The 23,079-nt window shown below is 55.8% G+C and overlaps 7 protein-coding genes across 7 annotated transcripts; 6 read left to right on the top strand and 1 right to left on the bottom strand.

Annotated features, from left to right (window-relative positions):
- Positions 1 to 204: 204 nt before the first annotated feature.
- On the top strand, positions 205 to 1,190 carry PG986_014090 (uncharacterized protein; the record flags this gene model as incomplete). Its single annotated transcript, XM_066850312.1, has 3 exons — positions 205 to 439; positions 510 to 701; positions 736 to 1,190. 3 exons carry the CDS (start codon positions 205 to 207, stop codon positions 1,188 to 1,190), a joined length of 882 nt encoding a protein of 293 aa, XP_066692550.1.
- A 3,001-nt stretch (positions 1,191 to 4,191) lies between these two features.
- On the top strand, positions 4,192 to 7,185 carry PG986_014089 (uncharacterized protein; the record flags this gene model as incomplete). The annotated part of the gene is made up of 6 exons (XM_066850311.1): positions 4,192 to 4,272; positions 4,353 to 4,408; positions 4,486 to 4,646; positions 4,731 to 5,069; positions 5,145 to 5,373; positions 5,457 to 7,185. 6 exons carry the CDS (start codon positions 4,192 to 4,194, stop codon positions 7,183 to 7,185), a joined length of 2,595 nt encoding a protein of 864 aa, XP_066692549.1.
- A 1,934-nt stretch (positions 7,186 to 9,119) lies between these two features.
- Positions 9,120 to 12,375, top strand: PG986_014088 (uncharacterized protein; the record flags this gene model as incomplete). Its single annotated transcript, XM_066850310.1, has 4 exons — positions 9,120 to 9,160; positions 9,339 to 9,397; positions 9,490 to 9,797; positions 9,871 to 12,375. The coding sequence occupies 4 exons, from the start codon at positions 9,120 to 9,122 to the stop codon at positions 12,373 to 12,375; spliced, it is 2,913 nt and encodes a 970-aa protein (XP_066692548.1).
- Positions 12,376 to 13,377: 1,002 nt separating this feature from the next.
- On the top strand, positions 13,378 to 13,754 carry PG986_014087 (uncharacterized protein; the record flags this gene model as incomplete). The annotated part of the gene is made up of 2 exons (XM_066850309.1): positions 13,378 to 13,543; positions 13,648 to 13,754. 2 exons carry the CDS (start codon positions 13,378 to 13,380, stop codon positions 13,752 to 13,754), a joined length of 273 nt encoding a protein of 90 aa, XP_066692547.1.
- Positions 13,755 to 14,600: 846 nt separating this feature from the next.
- On the bottom strand, positions 14,601 to 15,991 carry PG986_014086 (uncharacterized protein; the record flags this gene model as incomplete). Its single annotated transcript, XM_066850308.1, has 2 exons — positions 14,601 to 15,034; positions 15,118 to 15,991. The coding sequence occupies 2 exons, from the start codon at positions 15,989 to 15,991 to the stop codon at positions 14,601 to 14,603; spliced, it is 1,308 nt and encodes a 435-aa protein (XP_066692546.1).
- A 2,215-nt stretch (positions 15,992 to 18,206) lies between these two features.
- Positions 18,207 to 19,470, top strand: PG986_014085 (uncharacterized protein; the record flags this gene model as incomplete). The annotated part of the gene is made up of 2 exons (XM_066850307.1): positions 18,207 to 18,283; positions 18,348 to 19,470. 2 exons carry the CDS (start codon positions 18,207 to 18,209, stop codon positions 19,468 to 19,470), a joined length of 1,200 nt encoding a protein of 399 aa, XP_066692545.1.
- Positions 19,471 to 20,106: 636 nt separating this feature from the next.
- Positions 20,107 to 22,620, top strand: PG986_014084 (uncharacterized protein; the record flags this gene model as incomplete). The annotated part of the gene is made up of 1 exon (XM_066850306.1): positions 20,107 to 22,620. One exon carries the CDS (start codon positions 20,107 to 20,109, stop codon positions 22,618 to 22,620), a length of 2,514 nt encoding a protein of 837 aa, XP_066692544.1.
- Positions 22,621 to 23,079: the final 459 nt, after the last annotated feature.

Below are 23,079 nucleotides of genomic sequence, written 5' to 3'. Positions count from 1 at the left end.
TATGTCGCTTGGGTTCCTCCAGTCAGCCATCTACCAGCGCATCACCGGCTTCTTTGATTCCGCAATGCGACGAGATGATATAAACCAAGCACGGCCTTCTTCAGGGAGAGATTCCACACTTCCCCCCAAGCTTCCGTCTCTGCTCCGAAGTAAGTGCGATAACCTGAAGGGCCGCAGCAGTATCAGCATCATCACTGTGTCGAGATGCGGCTCGCAGGAATTGTGGTCATCTTCTGCATGATCATCACAGCTGCTGCACTGCCCTCGAAGAACAACAACAACGACATTGCAGCATCCACAAGACGACATCTCCATGATCCGCGCCACCAGCATCATCTGAGAGGCGAATCAAGTAGCGTCCGCAGCCAAGTTGTAGGCAATGTCACTGGCCACACCCAGATATTCTGCCACAACGAGACGCAGCCTCCGATCTACTTCAGTAACTACCAATACTACCTGACATTTCTTGGCATACTCGAGGCATGCTCTCTGACTTGTTATGTCTAAAGCTAGTCAGCCCGACAACGGAGGCCCCGGCGTGTATCTACTGAACGCAGATCCGGTACGGCACGGCGCAGTGAACGGGACCATGTATCTTTTCTACGAGAACGACCACGACTTCGTGCCTTACCTGTGGACTGTCGTATGTTTCTTGAACCCTCTTCTTCTTTCGTCCACGAAGATCCTCTTACTTCCCCCAAGTATCATGGGGTTACTGACGCGAAAGCTCCCCAGATCCCCCAGGCGGCGCCGTCTTCGTAACCCCCTGCCCGACCTTCGAGGGCCGGATCGTGCGCGGCGACGTCTCCAACTTCGACGGCCGGAAGCACCTGCTGGGCACCTGGGGCGAGCTCAGCTGGAGCACGAACGGCACGGCGTGGGGCGACGTCTCGCTGCTGGAAGGCAACGACGGCCCCGTGCTGGTCCAGGCGCTCGACGCGGCCAACAAGTACAAGGGCTTCTCGATCGACGTGCTCAGCAACGCGCCCGCGGGCGCGTGGGCGCAGAAGCTGGGCACGGGGTCGTGGTGCCTGGACAAGATCACCAGCGAGGGCGGGAACAGTGTCACGCGGGCGTGGGAGACGCAGTTTCTGGACCCGAATAGTGTGTACCTCGAGGATAACATTAACCCGGTCATCAATTCGATCAATGGGAGGTTTGCGGTTACGTTCTATGCGGGGGTAGTTTAGCTTCTTCTTCTTCTACGGGGTGGTGTCTGGTTGAGACGAAGGAGTCAACAATAGAGAATGATTGAAGAGACAGCCGTCGATCCAATTCTATTTCAGCTTGCTTGACATGCTTGTGGTTTTCCTCTCAACGAACCAAACCAAACCAAACCGAACCAAACCTGAAAACTCTCAGATATGGTGAGCAAGTGACGAAAGGCGGTGAGAAGCTATCATGGGATGAAACGTTTTACCCGACTATCAGAACTCAGACGAGGACCAGGCGGTGCAAGAACTTCGGTACCAAACGAAGCCTCAAGCTTTAATGGGAGGTGGGATTTGAGTGCTTACGCTACGCCACCTGGATCCCTTGCATCTACCTGGCTGATGGAACCCGGTTTGCGGGGGAATACGCACCACCATATGATATCAAGATGAAAGAGCTTCTTGGCATGTCACACTGTAGACCTCCAAGCACTTCCAGAAGCATTTGAACATGGATTTGAGCTTCACTTTGGCAGGCAAGCTCTCGAGTTCCCGTTGCTTCTTATGTTGGTGCTGTAGCTTTGTCATCCGACATATCCCATCATTGATGCCCATCCGCGCCGGGCCATGGTCGGCGGCTGGACGGCAGGCAAGTCTAATAAGATCGGCACCGCTCGCTCACACCTCCTCTTCCATCCAACACCTACTTACCTGCTTTCCAGAAGCATGGCTTAACAAGTCACGGGATGAAAAGAACGTATACGCTTTTGCAACGCCACATTTGCCAACGATCGTCCTATGTGAGCTCGGCCCTCGGCGATTATGTACAGTAGAGTGACCACCGCCCGCATAGCCTGTAATGCCGCCGTATGCGACCTTTTGCACAATTACCTTCCTGGGTAGGTTATTAGGATGCGTGTACATACGATACTTGAGCGCAATGAACTCGCATTGGCTTCACCTGGGGACTTTTATTTTCTTTCAAACCTCCCCTGTTCACAATTCCTGGCTTGGGGATTCCCGACCAGGCTTGTAATCGACCATGTTTATTGTGGTATTGGTTTTGCGGTTGGCTGCAGTTGTTGAATGTGACATATCCCATATCTCATGTAGGTTATCCATGAAAATGGAAACATTACACCACTCCGGATGTTTTCTCCCTTTTATTTTCAGTCTCGAGGTGTAACCAGTCTCACCTCGAATGAAATGCTGTAGAAGGTCTCTGGGTTCGTACCAGTAGTTAAGCATACTACAACCCGCGGGAGTTCATATCAAATTTTGCCACCAGTACAAAGTCGGTCTCGTCTAGTCTCGCATCATACACAGAGGTTGGGCGCGGGAATTCAACATATGTATGCATGTTATGTATGTAGCAGCAGCACTACTACGCTACGTCGTATCTTGCAATGTTACTAGAGCCGGCTACAACAAGCTTCCGGGCACTGAGTCGGTCTGGGGCTTAGTTGCCGCATATCCCAAGTCACTTGACCTATCAGGCGCCGAGACTGGAGCCAGTTAATAAAGCACACTGCTGCCGTGATGGAAAGTATCGCACTTCCTCCTATCACCTGAAGCGTCCTCGAATACCCGCATGCTAGTTATGCCTCTGTACCACTAGATAGCGCGGGGCTTGCTCGGCATCGGCAGTCAAAACAAATGAGCCTCTCAAGCAAGAAGTCTCTCGTTTCGATCCGAGGCTGGTAAACGTATCTCATCGTTAGGTCTAGATTAGAGGGTGTTTGGTCTATTGCGCCCAGATGATGAACACGCGGCTGAGTTGCATGCTATTAGACAACGCGAGCCTTATCAAACGACCTTTAGACAAATAACATATTCAAGAAAACAGATAGCTATAGAGAGGAGAGGAGCATGGTGTTTGCTATTCTAGATCCCTTCTTACAATGACAGTGATGACAGCTTGGCACCCCTTTTAGCGGTTCATTCACAGCATGAGCTAACGTGAACCTTGAGCGGCTTCTGGGTTTGGGAACGCAATTTAGAATGCATATGCCGCCCTGCCGTTCAATTGCGAAAAGTAGAGAGATAATGATAAGGTAACCAGGGACGTGGCTGGTTGATGGACATTGGCAAGCCGAAACACCGCCACGGTGGCCACCGCTCATTTGGACTGCCGGCTGTCGCTCGAGTCAGCAAAGATAAGACGACGAACTTCCAGGTGAGGGGGTGGTAGGGGGAGGGAATTGAGATTAATGCGGTCGGTCATGTTGAAGAGGCTCGATTCTGCCTGGGAGGGGATCACTCATCAAAACTGTCCTGAAGGTGCGTCGGTCTAGGCTATCAAAGTTACAGCGTTCACCCTGGTGGCAGGTTATGGCGATAGCGCCCTCATTCGAACTGCGACTGCCCGTTTTAGTGTCATGCCCGCCGACATGGCCAACCAGGTTGCTCTGACAGAATATCAATACTCGAAGAGCTGGCTAGAACACTCGGAATGAGGAGCGGCTCTAATTAAGCTTGCATGCTCGGCAACTCTGCGCGCGGCATCATGAGGTCAACGATTCCAGCAGAGCTCACCAGGGCAACGGCCCTTCGTATTGTCTGAAATACTTTACCCAGCTGGCATATCGGCTCTTCCCTTGGTCTTTTTTCACCCGGAACTTCACAGGGCTTCTCCCGACGATATGCAAGTACCCGCGGAGAGCCAAGGATTGTTGGTTTGCTGTATAGGACGGGCCACGATACCTCGGGGGCTGCATTACCCGTCCTCTATCGGCTATACCTAGCCTCCGGAGTGGATCTCACGAGCCGGGACCAGCCAGCTCTCCATTACCCCAGGGGGTTGCTCATGATCTCCCTCGCTCTTCCACCCCCTCATCCGACATTGTGGACGAGACCTGAATGAATAGGAGGTAGTGACGGAGAGCGACTCAGTGATATGCATGCAGGTCGGCCTATATCACCACACCGTACCGCCGCTCGGAGAAATCACTCATCCATTATCCCCCACCCCTCTCTCGTCCTCACCAGTCGGGCAGCTTATCCTTCCCTTGGAAGCTATCCCCTGATCTGACAACCAGCCATGGCTTCCGTAATCGAGAAGGCAGAACCTGCGATGCCGCCAGTGTCCAGCGACGGCGGCTCTCTCAACAGAGAGATATCCGTACGTATAACGAACACTCCATTTTCTGCCCTGCTTATACGTCTCGTCTCGCGTGCACTTAGCTGACAATCCCGGCTCAGGACGAGAAGAAGCGCGGCGACTCTATCAACAAGTCTCTGGATGTCGCGATCGAGCAGTAAGCGCGCCACAAGTTCCCCAATCTGTAGACGTCTAAAATATGAAATGAGATGATGACCACTAACCCGGAGCCAGTGAGTTCGCCATCACCGACGAAGACTATGCGCAAGCCAAGGCGGTGGCGGACCAGATGTCCCTCGCCGAGGTCAAGGCTCTCATGGAGAACGTGATCAAGATGCACGACCGGGACCCTAACTTCCCCATGACCATCATCGAGAAGATCCGCCAATTCCTCGGTTCGTTCTTCTGCCTTTACCTACCACGCACAGGATTCCACCATGTTTACGTATAGTATACTAATACCAATGTCCACCTCCCAGGAAACGACGCCATCTTCCAGCACCCGGAGCAGCACGAGGAGCTCGTGTACGAGATGAAGCTGGAGGCGGCGCTCATCACCAACAACAGCCCGTACGCCGAGGTGCGCTCCGTCGTCTCGAACCGCGACGACCCGGAGATGCCGTGCGGCACCATCCGGGCCTGGGTCATCGGCCTCTGCTTCGCCGCCGTCCTCGGCTTCATCAACCAGTTCTTCTCGGTCCGCCAGCCCGCCATCCAGCTCATGGCCAACGTCGCCCAGCTCCTGTCCTTCCCGCTCGGCAAGGCGTGGGAGCGGTTCATGCCCCACGCCACTGTCTTCGGGCTGCCGCTCAACCCTGGTAAGTAGAATTATACCCTAGTATTTAGTTCTCGAGGTTGGAAAAAGCTCACTCTGACCTGATGTGTGTGAACAGGCCACTTCTCCAAGAAAGAGCATATGCTCGTCACCATCATGGCCAACGTCGGCTACCAAGCCCCTTATACCGCCAACATCATCTGGGTCCAGAAGCTGCCGGGCTACTACAACCAGGCTTGGGCCGGTAACTTTGGCTACCAGATCCTGCTCGCGCTCGGCACCAACTTCATCGGCTACGGCATGGCCGGTATCGCTCGCCGTTTCCTAGTATACCCTTCGTACTGCGTGTAGGTGACCCCTCCTGCGGCATACGGCATAGTTTCATCGAATCTTTGTGAGAAAAGAGTACTGACCCTGTTGGTGGAAACAGCTGGCCTGCCTCCTTAGTCACGATTGCCTTGAACCAGTCCTTCCATACCGAAGGAAACAGCGCCGTCAAAGGCTGGTTCAACAAGGTGTACACCATGTCGCGCTACAAGTACTTCCTGCTGGCGTTCGGCGGCATGTTTCTTTATTATTGGTTCCCCTACTACATCTTCCAGGCCCTCAGCATCTTCAGCTGGATGACGTGGATCGCGCCCGACAACGTGAGCCTGGCGGCCATTACCGGGTGGAACAACGGGCTCGGCCTGAACCCGGTCTCGACGTTCGACTGGAACACGCTGACGGCGTACGACGGGACGGACCCGCTCATGGTGCCCTTCTTCTCGACCTGCAACAAGGTCGTCGGCTCGCTGCTGGCCGTGCCCGTCGTCGCGGCCATCTGGTACTCGAACGCGTGGAACACGGGCTACCTGCCCATCAACAGCAACCGCGTCTACGACAACACGGGCGCCCGCTACAACGTCTCGGCCATCACCGACAGCCACGGCATGCTCGACGTCGAAAAGTACCGCGCCTACTCACCCGCGTACATGGCCGCGGGCAACCTGGTCATCTACATCGCCTTCTTCGCCATCTACACGGCGAGCCTGACGTACATTGCCCTCAACCACTGGTTCGAGGTCAAGATGGGGTTCAAGAACCTCTTCAACTCGTTCCGCCGCACCAAGAACCAGCAGGGCGGCGAGGCCGGCGGCGAGTACACCGACGTCCACAACCGGCTCATGCGGCGCTACCCCGAGGTGCCCGAGTGGTGGTACGCCGTCTGCCTGGTCGTGGCCATCGCCTTCGGCGTCGCGGGCGTGGCGGCGTACCCAACCGAAACCACCCCGGGCGTGGTCTTCTACGGCCTGGCCCTATGCCTCATCTTCATTATTCCGGTGGGCATCATCAAGTCCATGACGGGCATCGAGGTGACGCTCAACGTGCTGGCCGAATTCACCGGGGGCGCCTTCGTGCCGGGCAACGCGACCTCGCTCAACTTCTTCAAGTCGTTCGGCTACGTGACCTGCGCGCACGCCGTCTGGTTTGCCAACGACCTCAAGCTGGCGCACTACATCAAGATCCCGCCCCGACAAACCTTCTGGGCGCAGATGTGCGCGACGCTCGTCTCGACGTTCGTGTGCACCGCCATCCTCAACTTCCAGATGTCCCTGCCCGACGTCTGCACGCCCCACGCGCCCTTCCGCTTCACCTGCCCGGGCATCAACACCTTCTTCACCGCGTCGGTGCTCTGGGGCACCATCGGCCCCCACCGCGTCTTCGGGGCCGGCGGGACGTACACGGCGACGCTGGTCGGGTGGCCGCTCGGCGTCGTCATCGCGCTGGCCATGTACGGCCTGCAGCGCCTGTTCCCCCGGAGCTCTTTCCTCCGGCAGATGCACCCCGTCGCCCTGCTGTACGGGGCCATGTTCCTCGCGCCGTACAACGTGGGCTACCTGCTGCCGTGCCTGCCGATCGCGTACTTCTCGTGGGTGTACACCAAGAAGCGGCACCTGGCGTTCTGGTCCAAGTACAACTTCGTCACGTCGGCGGCCTTTAGCGTGGGCGTCGCGCTCACGGGGCTGGTCTGCTTCTTTAGTCTGCAGTACACCGGCGTCGAGCTCAAGTGGTGGGGCAACGAGGTCATCTACCAGGGCTGCGAGGAGACGGCTTGCACGCTGTACCAGGTCCCCGAGGGCGGGCACTTTGGCCCTGGCGTCGGGCAGTTCTTTTAGATGCAGGAAGAGGAGGAACGTGGAAGTGATGTTATAGACCTAGAACACGCCACCTGGGAACCCCCCAAAACACCCTTTTCTTTTGTGACGGTTGCATTTGGCGGCGTTTGGGTTTGGGTTTGGAATACTGGGAGTAATGTATATACGCGCTTATGATATATCTCATTAATATCTACGATCCTAATGTCAATATGTTATCTGCGAATGATCAAAACCAGTAAAAGAAAGTCCCAAGTTTTGGCTTCAGATGCTCTCGTTTCATGAGTCCAGTGGCTGCACATACTAGTTGCGCGGCCACAGTGGCATTTACGCCTCACCGGTGTGTTGCGCATGTGAGCAAGCCGACAGAGACCCTCCGTCCTCGCGAAATGGGACTTACCTGCCCAGAAAAAATGTATTTTTATCATCTTGGCCCGGGTAACATTGCCCAACTGCGCCAAGTCAGCAATTGGCTTTGTCGGTGGTTGTAAGCTCTGGGAGTTTAGTGTGCGGCACAGGATCCCCCACGGAGAAATACACATAAAGAACAAAACGGACGACGCTATCGTCATGAATGGAACCGCGCAACGTCTTTAAACCGGGGAATATAGCCTCAGAAACCCACACGCGGCTACCAGGTGTTTGAACTGAAGGAAACGATAACGCAAACAGTCAATTGAAACATGTAGCGGATATCAGTAAGTAGGTAGGCAATGATGGACATGGCCAAGACCTACCAATCCATCCAGAACGGCCAAGACGAACCTTCGGCATGGGTGCATGGCGCAATGTAAGATGTAAGATGCACTTTTGCCGTGTCGCTCTTGGCTTTTTTCCCATCTTGGGCCTCGACTGCAGCCGGTGGACAGAAGCTTGGAAGCGTGGGCCTGGAACCTGCCCTCCCACCGACCGTCCCCGTGGGCAACGGCTTGGCGTTCAAAGAGTGCATGCACTCGTGGCAATCCGCACGGCGTACGCGTGTTGGGCAAGCCTCCAATTTGCAGTTCATCAATTGGGTTCACGAGAAGAAGAAGAAACGAACAGTGAAGCAATGGCGATGTGCATGAATACTGGAGTAGTGGTGAAATAAACGTAGCGGATGCTGGGTTAAGCCTGGATCAAGCCCAGCCTCGGACGGGGCATTAATTGGACCTGCCGAAAACCTGCTTACTACAGCCTCCAAGCATGTCGTAATGTTCCCCAGTGGCAGCCCCATGCGGCCGTTTGACAACATCGAAGATCTCAGTTGATCTGCATCTTTGGTGTCTGCCAGTGCAGGTGATTTGGGCCAAGTTACACTGACTGGCAGACTGACTGACTGACGACGACTTTGATGGTCTGTTACCTCCTGCCTCTCGTGCCTCTCGTGCCTCCTGTGCCTCTCTGCCTATCGCGTATGCGCCCCTCGCTTGCTCACCTCCCATTTCTGCTGTTAGCGCCGGTTCCCTAATTCTTCTTGTTCCCGCCGCGGTGCCCAGCCCAAATTCAACGGTGCTCGCCCGTCCCTTCCCCAGCCGCCGCCATGGCTGTTTCTGCCGGAGAAGAGTGGAAACAAATTGCTGACACCCATCCATGCATGTGCTTCCTCAGTAGCTGCGGCACATATGCGAACATGGCATTCGGAAGAGGCATTCGAACCTATCATCAAGGCCCCCCATCTCCATCTCCATCTCCATCTCCATCTTTTCTGAAGCCTATGCCCGTTAAAAATATGCCCCCCCCAGGTGCCCAGGTTGGCGAAGAACCAAATCATGGCTGCCCACTGTACCACCAAAACCACGTAGTACCCGCTAAAGCCCAGAGGCCTGCACCACCATGACCCGGCCAAATCTCCTCGTGCCTTGGTCCAGTTTCCTCCTGCTTTCCTCGCTCTGTCGACGATAGCTGGCCCTCAAACCTTCTTCTCATGATTCGAGGCCCGTCCCCAAGGTATTCATAGTTGATTTCCTTCGGCCATGTGGCAGCAGCATTCCCGGCCGGCGGTGGCCGCCTTTGCGTGAGTCTTTTGCTTTTGCCTACCTACCTACCCCAACTTACATCATTCCGGCCTGTCTTAGCCCTTTTCCCCATCTGTGCTGCAACTTTGCGCTGCCTTTCCGCGAGTCAAATACGTCAAAAAATGCCAGAAAGTAAGATAGCCAGGCCTGGTCGCTAACCAAATGCGCCCATCATAGCACTCTCGCCCTCTCCACCGCATTTCTCACTTCTCGATGCCAGAAGAGCGCCGCCTTTGGTATGTTTTCCCACCTCCCCCCGACAAAACAATTGGGACGAACAAACGCCTTGGTCCGGATCGGCACATGGACTGACTTGCATTGTTACCAGAGCGGCCATTTCACTTCTCCGTCCTAGTATCGCTCCTCCTCGGCCTCGCCGCCCGCCTGTACTCGACCTTTGTCGCACCGCGCCATGCCGGCCGATATGAACCTCTGCGCCCTTCCGACCTGCTCGACCGAGGCGCCAACGGCCACAGGCTGCTGTCTGTCGCCACGCTGCGCAACGCCCCCGCCGCTCTGCTGAGAATACTAGTCGCCTCCCGAGACCACACCCTCCTTGTCGTTGGCATAGCCGCAAGAACCGTGCTGTTTTGGAGGATAATCAGGACCATACATTGCTCATATGACGGGCTGCATGTTGGTACCCCTCTCCTTCTTCTGGCCAAAGCAACAGATAGACCGAAGGACTTGGTTACTGACACTGGCCTAGGCCTTCCTCCCATGCTACATGTTCGCATTGAACGCCTTCGATGCGCGAAAGTACGCCTCCCTGCCATGGAATACGGGCGAAGCTCCCAAGTCGGTCAAAGAGCGCCTCGCCAGCACCACGCCCTGGCTAGTCGTCGCGCTGGCCTGGGGAATCGCCTCGACCGATCTGCTACGATCGACTGAGCAGGCGACCACCGTCATATGCCCCGCTGGCCTATGGGAACGGTTAATTCCGCTGGCCCAAGTGGTCCTCATAGGATGCGATGCTACTATCATGGCCCACGCCGGACGCTTGCGGCAGCACCAGGAGAAGAAGCATGACGCATGGTCAGTCATCGGGTCCTCGTCCTTGATTTCGGCCGGCCTGTTGCTCTTCATGGCTGTCTGGTCGTGCATTGATCGCGGCAACCTGCGGTGGAATGTTCTTCTCACTTCGACAGCTGTCCGCGATCTTTTGGTGGATAGTTGCGCCGTTGTGATTGGCATGGTGGCAGCCATTTATTTGATGGCCGCGTACCAGCCCCTGACGGTCATTCTCACTTTCGTGGCGTCGATGTTGATGGTTCGGATCGAGACCGCGGTGTACGATGGAACTATGGGCGCCTTCTTGCCAACTTTGCGGGGTCTTGGTGTAACGGCGATTGTGTTCTTGGGCACGGGGGCTCTGTTCCAGTATGCCTCTATCCCCCTTTCTGCCGCGCAACCGTCGGGCAAGGGTCCTATGCACAGGAACAAATACATCGGACTTGCGTCGCTGGCATTGCTCGTCGTAGCTGTCCAGACCCTTGTCGGGATCAGCGCGCAAGATCATTCAGGTGACATTAGCCGTGTCATAACCAACGCGAGAGCGGAATCTGACAGATGGCTGGCTGGCGCAAAGAAGAGCAATACCCTGGCCGAGGCGGTTGCCGAGTACAAGGAGCGACATGGCATACCCCCGCCTCCGAACTTCGACAAGTGGTACGAATATGCTACTTCTGTCGATTCGCCCATCATCGACACCTTTGGGCAAATCCAGGCCGATTTGCTTCCATTCTGGGGCGTGCGCCCTGCTTCACTCCGCCAGCGGACAATTCACTTACTAGAGCGTCCGAATCTTAGTGTGGGCGGTCTGATTATTGAGAATGGCCAGGTAACCATAGCACCGCTCATACATGGAACTCACCGGTGGATGATGGAGGTGATGCAGCATATGGTTGAGCCGTTTGCCCAGTGGCTACCTGACATGCAGATAGCCTTCAATCTGGACGACGAGTGCCGGGTTTCTGTGCCATTCGATAAGATGCAAGCTTACTACAGCGATGGGACTGCGTCCCGCTCTCGCTTGGCCGCCCGAACCGATGTCCAGGGCTTCAGCCCTTCGTACGAACCGCCGTGGCCGCGACACTACCTGGAAGACACGGAGGAAAGCCAGAAGCTGTGGGGACAAAACTCACCCTGGTTCGAAGTATGGTCCAAATCGCCCATCTTCTACAATTGGATCTCATCTACCTGCTCGCCCTCGGCGCCAGCCAACAATCTGCACTGGTGGAACAGGAAGGCGACTTGCCAAAGCTGCGCCGCGCCTCATATGACGGATGGAGTCGTCTCGGACTGGACCATGTCGGGTGACCTCTGCCACCAACCGGACCTCGCCTACCAACACGGGTTTCTCTATGCGCCGTCAGCTTTCGCGGCCTCCCATGAACTGGTGCCTATTTTCAGCCAGAGCCGCATGCACAACTTTGCCGATATCCTGTACCCGAGCCCCTGGAACTTTGGAGACAAAGTGGTCTACGACGAGGGCCAAGGTATCTCTTGGAAGGACAAACTCAACAGCCTCTATTGGCGTGGCCGTGCCTCGGATGGCTATGCCACCAACGGCGCGTGGCAAGTTTTCCTCCGTGCTCGCCTGGTCCACCTGGCCGCCTCTATCCGCGACTCGCTCCGGCCTATTGCGTTGTTGAGCTACATTGCATCGGAGCGACGTGATGATGATGTGCCACCCCCATCATGGTCAACGTGTCATTCGTGGGCGATTTCAACGACCGCTGCGATCAGCGCGACTGCCGCCAGCAGCAGGCGACGTTCTACGGCAGCCCCACGGCCGAGCCCGCCCCGTCGCAGGATTTCACGGAACACTGGCACCACCGGCACCTGGTGGACCTGGACGGCGCGGCATTCAGCGGCCGATTCTTGCCGTTCCTCGCCAGTCGGTCGCTGCCGTACCGCGCCGCGCTGTTCCGCACGTGGTGGGAGGAGCGCGTGCACGCGTGGCGCCACTTTGTGCCCCTTTGACGTGCGGCTCAGGGAGCTCGGCAGTGTCTTGGGGTACTTGGGCGGCACCGCGTCCGGGAACACGGACGCGGAGCGCATCGCGAGCGAGGGCCGGGCTTGGGCCGAGAAGGCGATGCGCAAGGAGGACATGTCGGTGTACATGTTCCGGCTGCTGCTCGAGTGGGGGCGGCTCCTGGACGACCGGAGGGAGGAGATTGGGTTTGTGATGCCGGCGGCGCAAGGGCAATGATGATGATTACAAAGCATAGCGTTTTCTTCTCATTACTGTGTATGCTTTCCCCGCTAGTGATGGGGATATTTTTGTTTGTTTGACTACTTCCTATGGGCGAATATGACGCATAGGTAAACTGCGGAGTTCTGTATATAACCTGGTTGATGGACGGGGGGTTCTTCCTGGATGAAAAGGGAAGCGAGAAAGCGAGCTACTACTGATCTCTGCTTTACATGTTACGAGATATTGCATGATACCAATGAAACTTCAGTTACGTCAAGAGTCGCTCTTCTCATTTAAGAGCGAGACTGGCAGGCCATCAAGCAGGTATGCTGAATATCAACATGGTTGATGAGCTATTCCATTTCATGTTGGCCATGAAGAGCAAGCCACTCGGCACCTTTTGTCGTCTGGAACGAATTCCTCATTTGCTTTCCGGAGCATGTTCTCCGGCAGCCGTGCATTCATTCGATTAAGGTGTGGACGCAAACTGCCTGCTTAGCCACACCTGACGTCATTTTGCGCCCAGTCGCGCGTCACTTTTTTTCAGCCCTCGCAGAGCAGAAAGCACGCGATCACGGTGGTGGGATTCGGTCCAGACGGACAATGAGACTCGACTGGCCAATCAAAGCAGACCTTTCCCGTTCAGGAATTCCCCATATCCTGCTTTCCCCTTCTTTGACGATATGTGCTGTACTTGGGTCACACAAAGAGCTCCTGACGTAGCGCGGCATGTTTTCAGCCAGCAGCGAGTGGCTTCCAGACACAGTTCTCCCAAGGTATGGTAGAATGTAGGATAGGTAGGCAGGCAGAAGCCTCGCAGCCTTAGCTATGATGTAGCCATTGCAAGCCTGGTCAAAGGAAACCACTGGGTGATATATATATGTACTGCCGTCTTACCTGATTATGTTCAATCCAAACATATTCCCACTTACAATCCACCACCAGTACCACCAAGACTCACTTCATAATCCACCCCCCACGAAAACATACAAAACACATCAACCCAAATCAGCAACCATGGGCATCGCAGCCGGCATCACCCACTTCTTCGCCTCCATCCTCGAGGTGATCCAGGGCATCTTCGCCGCCGTCCTGCACGCCTTCCAGTTCGTGCTGCAGTGCTTCGTGGACCTGGGCAAGGGCGCCGTCAACTTCGTCGAGGGCACGCTCGGCTTCGCCATCCGTAAGTTTTTTTCTCCTCTCTCTCTTCTTCTGGCTGTCCTTACTCGCGTGCCGCAATGTCGCGCACGCTATGGTCAATGTACTAACAACGTACACTTGTTACAGACAACTTCTTCATCCTGGGTACCATCGCCGCCGCCGTCTTCGGCTACTTGCTCTACGTGCAGAGACAGGGCTCCACGCCCGTCTCGCGCACGATGAAGAACAAATAAGCGGAACATGAGGAGAGATTTTGCCGGATATGATGCGATTGACATGGGCCCCAAAGGGAGGAGGAGGCGGAGAGTTGGGAGAAGCAGAGACTCTATTTGGCCCATTAATGAGCAACACTACATGAGGAGTGAGAGGCACAACTAGTCCTCTGCTACTGATGATTCTTAATGAATATAAGATACCCCCATCGTTTCACTCCCCGCTGTCGAGTTCCGCTGCAAGTTCTTTTCCATCTTTTGATTCGAATGTTTCGCTGCTCTTATGTGGTTCCGGCCAGCGTCAAGATGTGTGATAAGGAGTGTGAGATTACCCAGTACCGATTCCAAAGCTCGGCCTCTACCTTGAAGGATAGTCGAGCAGAGGCCAGATCAGGGTACCAGAAAGATGCGGATGCGTCGGGGCCTTGGCCTCGAGGGTCGTGACGTGTGGGAAGGAGCTTGGCTGTTGTAGGGTGAACCGGACCAAGATGTAACCTATTGGTTAGTCACTTCAGCAGTACGGATTCCCAGAGAGGCCAGTTGATGTGGTAGTTCTCGCTATTCTCGCAGTGGCAAGCGCTCCGGTATGATTTTATCTAGCTAACAATATTCAGTTGTCGACTTAGTTCCACAACTCCCGACGGCTTGATACTCTTTGCACAGCATGCCAGCCGTGAAGACTATCTCAAGCAACAAGATGAGCCATTATACCTACATGAGTCGCATCTAAACAGCGGGTTAGTGTGAGCCTCATTCCGACCCGTCATGGCACCAAGAATGGCCCAAAACCATGGTCACTCCGGTTGGCTCGTTTTCCAATATAATCTGCTCGCAAACGCTTTTGTAAGCACCACCAAATTCCCGTGGCTATCGTGAAATGCGGTCGAACACAATCTCCTCCAAGGCCGGAAGTCGAGTAGCTTTCAAGGCCTGAAAGTCGTGAAATAAGATCTTGAGAGCGTCACCGTGATGAGGGGCTGTTCCGTTCGAATACAGTACCAAATGGGTGACTGAGTCTGGGACCAAGTCGCTTAGTTTTACCTCGAGAGATTCCATGTCCCCATAGCTCAAGTCCTCCAAAGATTTGTTGATACGAGTTGCGATGTAGGAAATCATACACGCGAAAAGCTCAACCGGCAGCTGGTGTTCTCGCAGACACTGAAAGCCGCGCATGGACATGTGGCCAGGCACAATTGCATGACCAGCAGTTGCAAGGCAAATAGTGAGCCCCTCGAGGCGAGTTCCAGCCTCGCCCTCAATCAGGCGCAGGAACCGGCAGATATCCCAATGTGCGTAATACACTGTGCCAGTGTGGTATTTCAAGGTCTTCAGGCGCCCAGTCGAACACAGGAAGGCGGCCAAATCGACCTCCTCGTGAGTTTACTCCAAATCCTCGCACTCTCGAGCTTTTCACCCAAGGGTAGTTGATTGTGCGAGACATCCCCAGGGGTAGCGCTTACAGCCTGGGGGTTGGGGCCGTTGTAAGACCGTAATTCGGGCAGAGCCAAGAAGGGGGATAACCTGAGGTCTTTAGGAGTGACAGCCGAACTTAAATAAGTCCGCGAGTTAAACCTAACGACCTGGGCCAGACTGGAGCTGTGCTGCTGCACGTGTTGCGTGGAAGCTGACTGCCTGGCTCTTTCCACGACGGTGTTGACGAGCTTGTGAGATAGGTCCGTCGGAGCCCAAAGCTGGGGTAGTTTGAGATACTGAGCATTGGGTAAGAGGGTCAAGACAAAGGCAGCAGCGTGCTGTGAGTATGGACCTAGCAAGTCTACTTTGTTGTAATCGTCAGCGATGTGCTTGTGGTATTCTATCCAATCCAGACCTGCTTGTTTCAGGCAAGGAGAAGTGGCGAATAAGGCGGCAACAGGCCCATTGCGATCTATGCCGGATTGAATTCCAGCAGGAGGATGGATTCGGTTGCGGCTGTCCCGGCCGAGGTCGGCATGTTGGATGTAGCGTGCCACTATGGGCTCTCTAGCAATACGCTCAATAAGATCGTACGCGTGACGGATAGGTCTCCGCAAAGGATCCTGACCAGAATAAGAAAAAGGAGAATACTGGAACTTGCTGAATTGCGCGCGCCTGAGGTTGTGTTGCTTGATGAAGGGCGTGCACAGCTGGTACACGGCTTTGCAGCTCAAGGCCAGGCTTTCGAACCCTTCCGGCAAGGACTCGGATATGATCTGAAGTAGCAGTTCGGGGGGCAGGTCCACGAGGCTGGTCGCGTCCGAAGGAGATTGAGGAGCCGCCATCGGATCGGCTGGAAGCGGACATCAAGGTTGACCAGGGTCTCTTGCAGACGTTTGATTATCTCAACTTGTCTGGAACATGATCGTTAGTATTGCTGACGCTGGACGCTTCGACGTTGCCCGCTGTCATCATCATAACCCAAGACAAGCAGCTCGTCTCCTGCTGTGCGTGTCATTCAATCAATCCTCGGTCAGTTCGGCTGGATCAAAGGCCAGAACCTCGCGAGATGGGCCGCTGGCAAATTGGCGATTCATAGAGGATTCATTCGAGTGCTTCCGAATGGCCTCCGACCTGTTCCACTTACCGTAGCACGGAAACACTGGTAGAGCGTGTTGTACTGCGAATGATTGCTACAAATAATTGCTGCCAAGCAAATGAAGCCGTCCGCTTGATACGATTGATGCAAATGCCTTGGCAGTCCAGTGGGTAAGGTTAGACACCCTGAATTTGGAGCTTCAAGTGTATGGGCACGTTGGCGGGTTAGTGGGGTGTTTGAATGTTTGTGTCTGGTGGGGGAGCTGCAGCCTCGTCAATTGATGGAATCCAGTCAAGAATTTAGACGTGCTTTCTGCTTGTCGGTGGCTCTTGCCCTCAATGAATGAATGGATATAAGCCATTTTCAGCGAACATCCAAATTGGCAACTGCCTAAGAATCAATGCACCTGGTTGTGTGGTTTCAATACCCGATCATGGCATTGAATATCGATTTTGTACATGGAGAGTGGCATGGTCCTCGCCGCATATTTGCACCGAAGAGTAAATGCAGCTACGCTCAAGTCCAAGCAGGCGTATGTTGATTTGATCAAGCCAGCAGCAACGAGAGGGGCTTACGACAGTCCCTAGAAAGCTTCAATGTTTAGTTCTTCCTGCAGGAACAGACAAGTAAGGACTTTGAACTTATGGACGACCCCCTGAATCTTCATATGTAAACGACCATTCAGCATACCTACCATTGGGTCTATTGTTGCCCTCCAACCTCGACGGCTGGTCACTCCAACCAAGAAAGTCGGGAGGTAGCAGATGGAAGCTGTTCGGAATATTCTTGCTATCGCCGATGCCTGGCCATCGAACCCCGCGTTTTTGGTTTTTGGGGGAGGGACCCTGTGATCGGCAGGTTTTAGCAGTTGGGAACTTGGGGGGGCTTGGGGGCAGCGGTACGTCAGGCGGTTGAGAGCCCCACCACTTATCAATCTGGGTCGGAGGTGCTCCTGGAAGCAATCAGGGCGCCCCTCCATTTGCATTTACCTTCGAGAAAGCTCTCCTGCATATGACGAATGACGGTTGCTTCCGATCGAAATGCCCGTACAAACGAGAAATACAGGTTTCCCAGAGCTGGTAGGTCTGCAATAACCCAAGGTACACCTGCATGGAGGACATCAGGCCCATTAGATTAAGTACAGTGATCGCATTGGGTCCTATTCGAAGGCAGAAAAACAGGGCTGACAGAGTGGGCGGTGCTGCGTTGCATCCCCGGGGCCAGTGGTGGATGGGCGCTCGGTGGTGGGTGGGTATGTCTGGCATTTAGTGCCCCCAGCTGGGCTGTAGTGCCGCCTGCAGTAGTGCTGGCAGCGTGAGCATATTCCGACGAAACATCAAACATCACACAAACAACAAGTACCGACCACAACCTCATCCCATTCCACGTACCGTGATCAACAACACCCTACCAATACCGTACCGTACCGTATCATACGTATTCTGTTATTATTGAGATCCCATAGCCGGTTGAACATTGAATCTTTTGTCTCGAGAAACCCCCTTTGTGTGTGACTTGCGACTCGACTCAACAACGCACTGAGCCTCTGCGAGAAGAGAACATTAGCAAGCGGCTGAAACCGAGACCAACCTCACTTGATTGAACTTGACCGAACTGGACTCCAAGCCCCCGACAGGACGTCATTTCCTTAAGCTTCCTCTACTTTTGCACTTGATGTAATTGGAAGGCCCGCCGATCCCCCAGACTCAGACACCCAAAATCGCGACCCATCCCAGACACCACCAGAAACACATGCTCAATACAATCCAACCACTTTCCCAGCCCAACCCAAACCAAAGCGCATTACGTATAGCCATCCATCCCATCCAGCCCATCCCGTAACATTTGACTCTCGAGCACACGTCCTCTTCCAGTCGCATCATTGAAAGACGAACGAACCATCCATCCGTACCTCATCTCTTTGCCGCCGTGAGCCATCCACTGCACCACACAGAGCAGCCATGTCGCAACAAACCGGCCCAATGTTGATCAACCTGCCCACCCCCTCTTCCCAACCGGATACCCCCAATGACATGCCGTAAGTAATCTGTGACGACGCTGCATCAGTGCGACACCATCTAACCACCCGTTCTTTCCTCCAGCGGCACCCCCACCAGTACGACGACGTCGCTGTCTGCGCTCTCCACCACCGCCATCAAGGACGGCCACCGCGGCCACACCCACGGGTTTCCTGCTCTTGGCGGCCCGCGCGGTCACCAGCACCAGTCGTCGACCAACAGCCTCGAGGCCGAGCGAGCCGACCGCATCTCCCGCCTGGCTGGCCTCGAACGGGTCTCCACCCTGCGCACTCCCTCCCAACAGCAGCAGCCCGGCCAGCACGCGCCGTCGCTGTCGCCCCAGCAGACCACCCCGACCTCCACCACCTTCCCCAACAACCAGCTGCAGCAGAACCAGATCGGCAATCTGCCCGTCGCCCCGGCCTACTTTGACTCCAATGGCCAGCCCACCGCCGCGACCAAGATGAGCACCGTGGGGTCTGCATCTGCGACGGGTAGTGTCGGCGCGCGCACCACCACCGAGGCGGGCGAGCAGTTCGATGACCAGACCGAGGTCGACGAGGATGTCCTGAGCATGGACACCAACTACCGCACCATGGACGTCGACTCTACCTCGGGCGCCGACGCCATGGACGAAGAGATGGCCAGCCGCTCCGTCGGTGGCTTTGAAGATCGCATGAGCGACGACGGAACCGCCAGCCTCGTCGGTTTTGGCGAGGGCGCCAACTCCACCGTGAGCGGTCCCATCTACCACCGCCGACCGCTACCGGGTGCCGCGGGTGCTGCCGGGGGCTGGGGGCTGGAAAGAAGCAGCTCTGGCCTCAGCGAAAGTGCCATGTTGCGGTCGCAGCAGATGCGAGAAGCCGCCAACATGACAGCAAGCGGCGATGTCAACGCCAGCGCGTCCGCCCAGGCCGAGCGACGGGATGCGCGCATGATGGACGGCGTCGCGGTAGATGGCGGAGGCCACGTGGGCACGTCGGACGATGATGTCTTTGTTGACACAACAACACGGGGTCCCGTGCCGATGCAGGGAGGCCACCAGCACGGCGCCTCTGGCTCGACATCGCGAGAAGCGGCCGAGCGCATCTTGCGAGAGAGGCTTGACAGAGGCGAGACTCGTGTCGGGGCCACATCTTCGACTCTCGGCAACACCAGTGGTGGGGGCGAAGCACTTGGCCGGTTTTATTTCGAAGAGAAGAAGTGATAGTTCCTAAGCACTATCTGACTTGGCTTAGGAAGGGTTATGTCAAGGCGTTAGGAGTTATGTTGATGACCGAAAGAATGGTGTGTGACGAGAGTCGACCTGACTGTACTCGGAAGCCGTTGAAGCCTCGTACGAAAATGTTTACTGGCGGTTGAGACTCATGATTACTTATGGTTATGGCAAGGGACGCAACTGGAAAGAAACTGTTTGCGAGAGATTTTGTATTAGTACTGCTATTGCAAGAGGTACTTGTTGTCAACGTCGAATACGTATGCTTCATGCTCCTACATCGTGGGCCCACCTATCGTGCATTGATGATGCCAACCAACGGCGATGCAACCTGTTATTTTCCCGCCAACACTCCTGCATTCCCAAGCAAGCAACAACGACTTCACATGCCTGTTTTGTGTGCTACTAGATACCCCCATGTCGTGAATTTACGTTGGTTTTCCTTGACATGACATTCCGCTAACTCTAACGCCGGGAGTTGAGAAATATATAAAGCACGTGCCACACTGTAACGGCCAAATCGACCGACCCAAATCCCAAGTGCCAAACGTCGGACGAGGTATCCAGAACCTGTCTCATACCAAAAAAGTATAAACCCCACACCAGAAATTGAAGGTCGACGATAGGATGGACGAGACATACGCGGCCCACGACCTCTCGGAAAAGGCACTGGGCGGAAGCCCGATCCGCGTCCAGGATGGCCACTTCGTCGACGGCTACGGCCGGACCCTGGCGCTGCGGGGCCTCAACGTCTCGGGCGCGAGCAAGCTGCCCACGACACCCAATGGGCTCTCGCACCTGACCGAGGGGTTCTACGAGGAGCACCGGACCGTCACCTTTACGGGGCGGCCGTTCCCGCTCGCGGAGGCGCCGCTGCATTTCCGGCGGCTGCGGGCGTGGGGGCTGCCGCTGGTGCGGCTGCTGGTGACGTGGGAATCGATCGGGCACGCGGGGCCGAACCCGGAGACGGACCTGGATGGGGACTACATTGCGTACCTACGCGATCTTATCGCGATGATGCCGGAGTACGGCATCAAGTGCTTTATCTGCGGGCACCAGGATGTTTGGAGCCGGTTCAGTGGCGGCAGCGGCGCGCCGGGGTGGACGTTTGAGGCGGCTGGGCTCGATATTGCGGCATTTACGGATACGGGTGCTGCGTACGTCCACGGGCAGGACGAGGAGCGGCGGCGGAACTTGGAGACGGTCGATCCACGCGAGCCCAGTGGGCCGTTTGTGTGGCCCTCGGGATATCAGAAGCTCGCGGCGTCGACTATGGCGACGCTGTTCTGGGCCGGTGACGCGCTGGCGCCGAAGCTCACATGCCGACGATCGCCCATAGCTGCCGTTGGCTCATCATCAAGCAGTAACGACAAGGAAGAAGAAGCCGTCTCGGTGCAGACGTTCCTGCAAGAAGCCTTCATCGAAGCCTTCGGGCGCCTCGCCGACGCCGTCGGCCACCTCGAGGCCTGCATCGGCTTCGACCCCATGAACGAGCCGCACCGTGGTTTGGTCAACCTGCATGGCTTCCACAAATGGGACTATAATACTGATTTGCACATCGGCCACTGTCCCTCGCTGGCGCAGTCGCTGGCCTTGGGCAGCGGGTATGCCCAGGAGGTGCCCTTCTACGTCAAGTCATGGCCGCACCCAACGCGCAAGAGCCACGGTTCTCTCGTCGATCCCAAGGGACGCTCTGTCTGGCTACCAGAGGAGGGGAAGGAGGCAGTGGACAGACCAAGGGGCATGGGCAAGTGCGTCTGGCTCAGCCACGGCGTCTGGAGCTGGGACGAGCAGCAGAAAAAGCCCGTGATCCACCAAGACGACTACTTCGAGGTCGACCACCGGCCCGGCCGCGAGGGCGAGCGGCTGGAGTGGTACCGCGACTGCTGGGCGCCCTTCCTGCTCAAATTCTCGGAGCGTGTGTCGCGCGGCAACCCGCAGCACCTATCGCTTCTCGAACCCATCCCCAACGAATTTATGCCGCCGTGGGAGGGTCAGGAGGACGTGTTGGTGGAGCAGAAGAACGCGATCATGCAGACCTACGCGACCAAGACCGTCATCACGACCAAGCGGCCGCAGAACCTGGTCTACGCCCCGCACTTTTACGATTTGAACGTGCTCTTCTCCAAGGCGCACGGGCTGATGAGCGTCAACGTACAAGGGTTGTCAAGGGGCATGTTTGTGCTCAAGGCGCTGTACTTTGGGGAAGCCGGGCTCCGCGCCAACTACAAGAAACAAATTGGCAACATCCTCGAGTACGGCCGGCGGTCCCTCGGTAAGGCGGTGCCGGCCCTGATCGGCGAGGTGGGCATCTCCTTTGATATTAATGACCGCCACGCCTTCGCGACGGGCGATTACGACGTGCAGCGCCAGCTGATGCACGGGCTGGTCTCGGCCATGGAGGATTGTCATGTCGCGTTCACGCTGTGGAACTATAACCCCGACAACCGGGTCGAGTACGGCGACGGGTGGAATAAGGAGGACTTTTCGGTCGTGAATGGGGATCACCACGACGAGGACGGTATCCCGCCGCCGCCGGATTATAGAAACCAGTCACATGAGGAGGACGAGCTGTACCGCGGCGGGCGCGTGCTGGATGTGATTATTCGGCCCTATGCGGCCAAGGTCGCGGGCACGCCGGTGCAGTCGGAGTGGGACCATCGCACGCTGCGGTATTCGATGGTGTGGCGGACTTCTGCCTCTACGTCTACCTCTACTGCGACTACTACTATGGCCCAGAACAGCGACAGCAAGAAAGCCCGCCTCACGGAAATATTCCTACCCGAGTACCACTACGCCGCCCACGAGCTCAACGTCGCGACCAGCCACGGGCTCGAGTGGACGCTGGACCACGAGCGGCAGACGCTGTATGTGCAGTCGACCCACAAGGATACCGAGGCGTATGTCGCGGCAGGGCTGCATTGGTGCATTGTCGAGATCCGGGACGTGCCTAAGCGGCTGCGGGAGCGGGTGCTGGAGAGGCGGCGCGCGGGGTTCTCGGGGAGTTTGATGCAACGGCTGCCGCTAGAGGTAGAGATTTGGCTCGAGGAGACGATGTCGTTCGGGCAGGGGGCGGGAATGGTCTTGTTGTTGGCGGGGGTGTTGGGGGCGTTGGTGGCTTGGTTGTTGGGGATGGTGTAAGGGGGAGAAGCAAACGAGTAGAAAGCGAAAGAATGCCAAAGGGTGGAAAGGTGAAGAAGGATTTTTCTATGGCAGCTCGTGGAAGAGCAAAGGCTTATGAGAGCTAGAAGAGATTATGGAAAGGCGAGGATTGGGGTGGGCACATTGCATTCACGAATATGAAGCTGAAGTGAAACCCTTCTCATAACCTTGGCTGGTCTGCCCCATATGTCTTCTTCTAGTGATTCCAGAACGAATGGCCAGAAGCGACCCATCGAGATGTTTCGATTAGATATCGTAGACTATGAAAGCCGGCCTCGTGTTTAGGTTGCAGAAAGAGATGAGGGTCATAAAGGTCCAGGCTGAATGAAGCCTATCATGCATGATGCACAAAGGGATGGGCATAAGCTATTATATGTGAGGGGGAACATGTTGGAAGAGTCAAGAACGAAGAAGACTTTGTTTTGCTTTTCTTGCACC

The sequence above is a fragment of the Apiospora aurea genome (genome assembly GCF_038362705.1).
Source record: "Apiospora aurea strain CBS 24483 chromosome Unknown utg000010l_segment0_segment0, whole genome shotgun sequence".
Taxonomy (NCBI): domain Eukaryota; kingdom Fungi; phylum Ascomycota; class Sordariomycetes; order Amphisphaeriales; family Apiosporaceae; genus Apiospora; species Apiospora aurea.
This window is presented reverse-complemented; position numbering and strand designations above follow the sequence as displayed.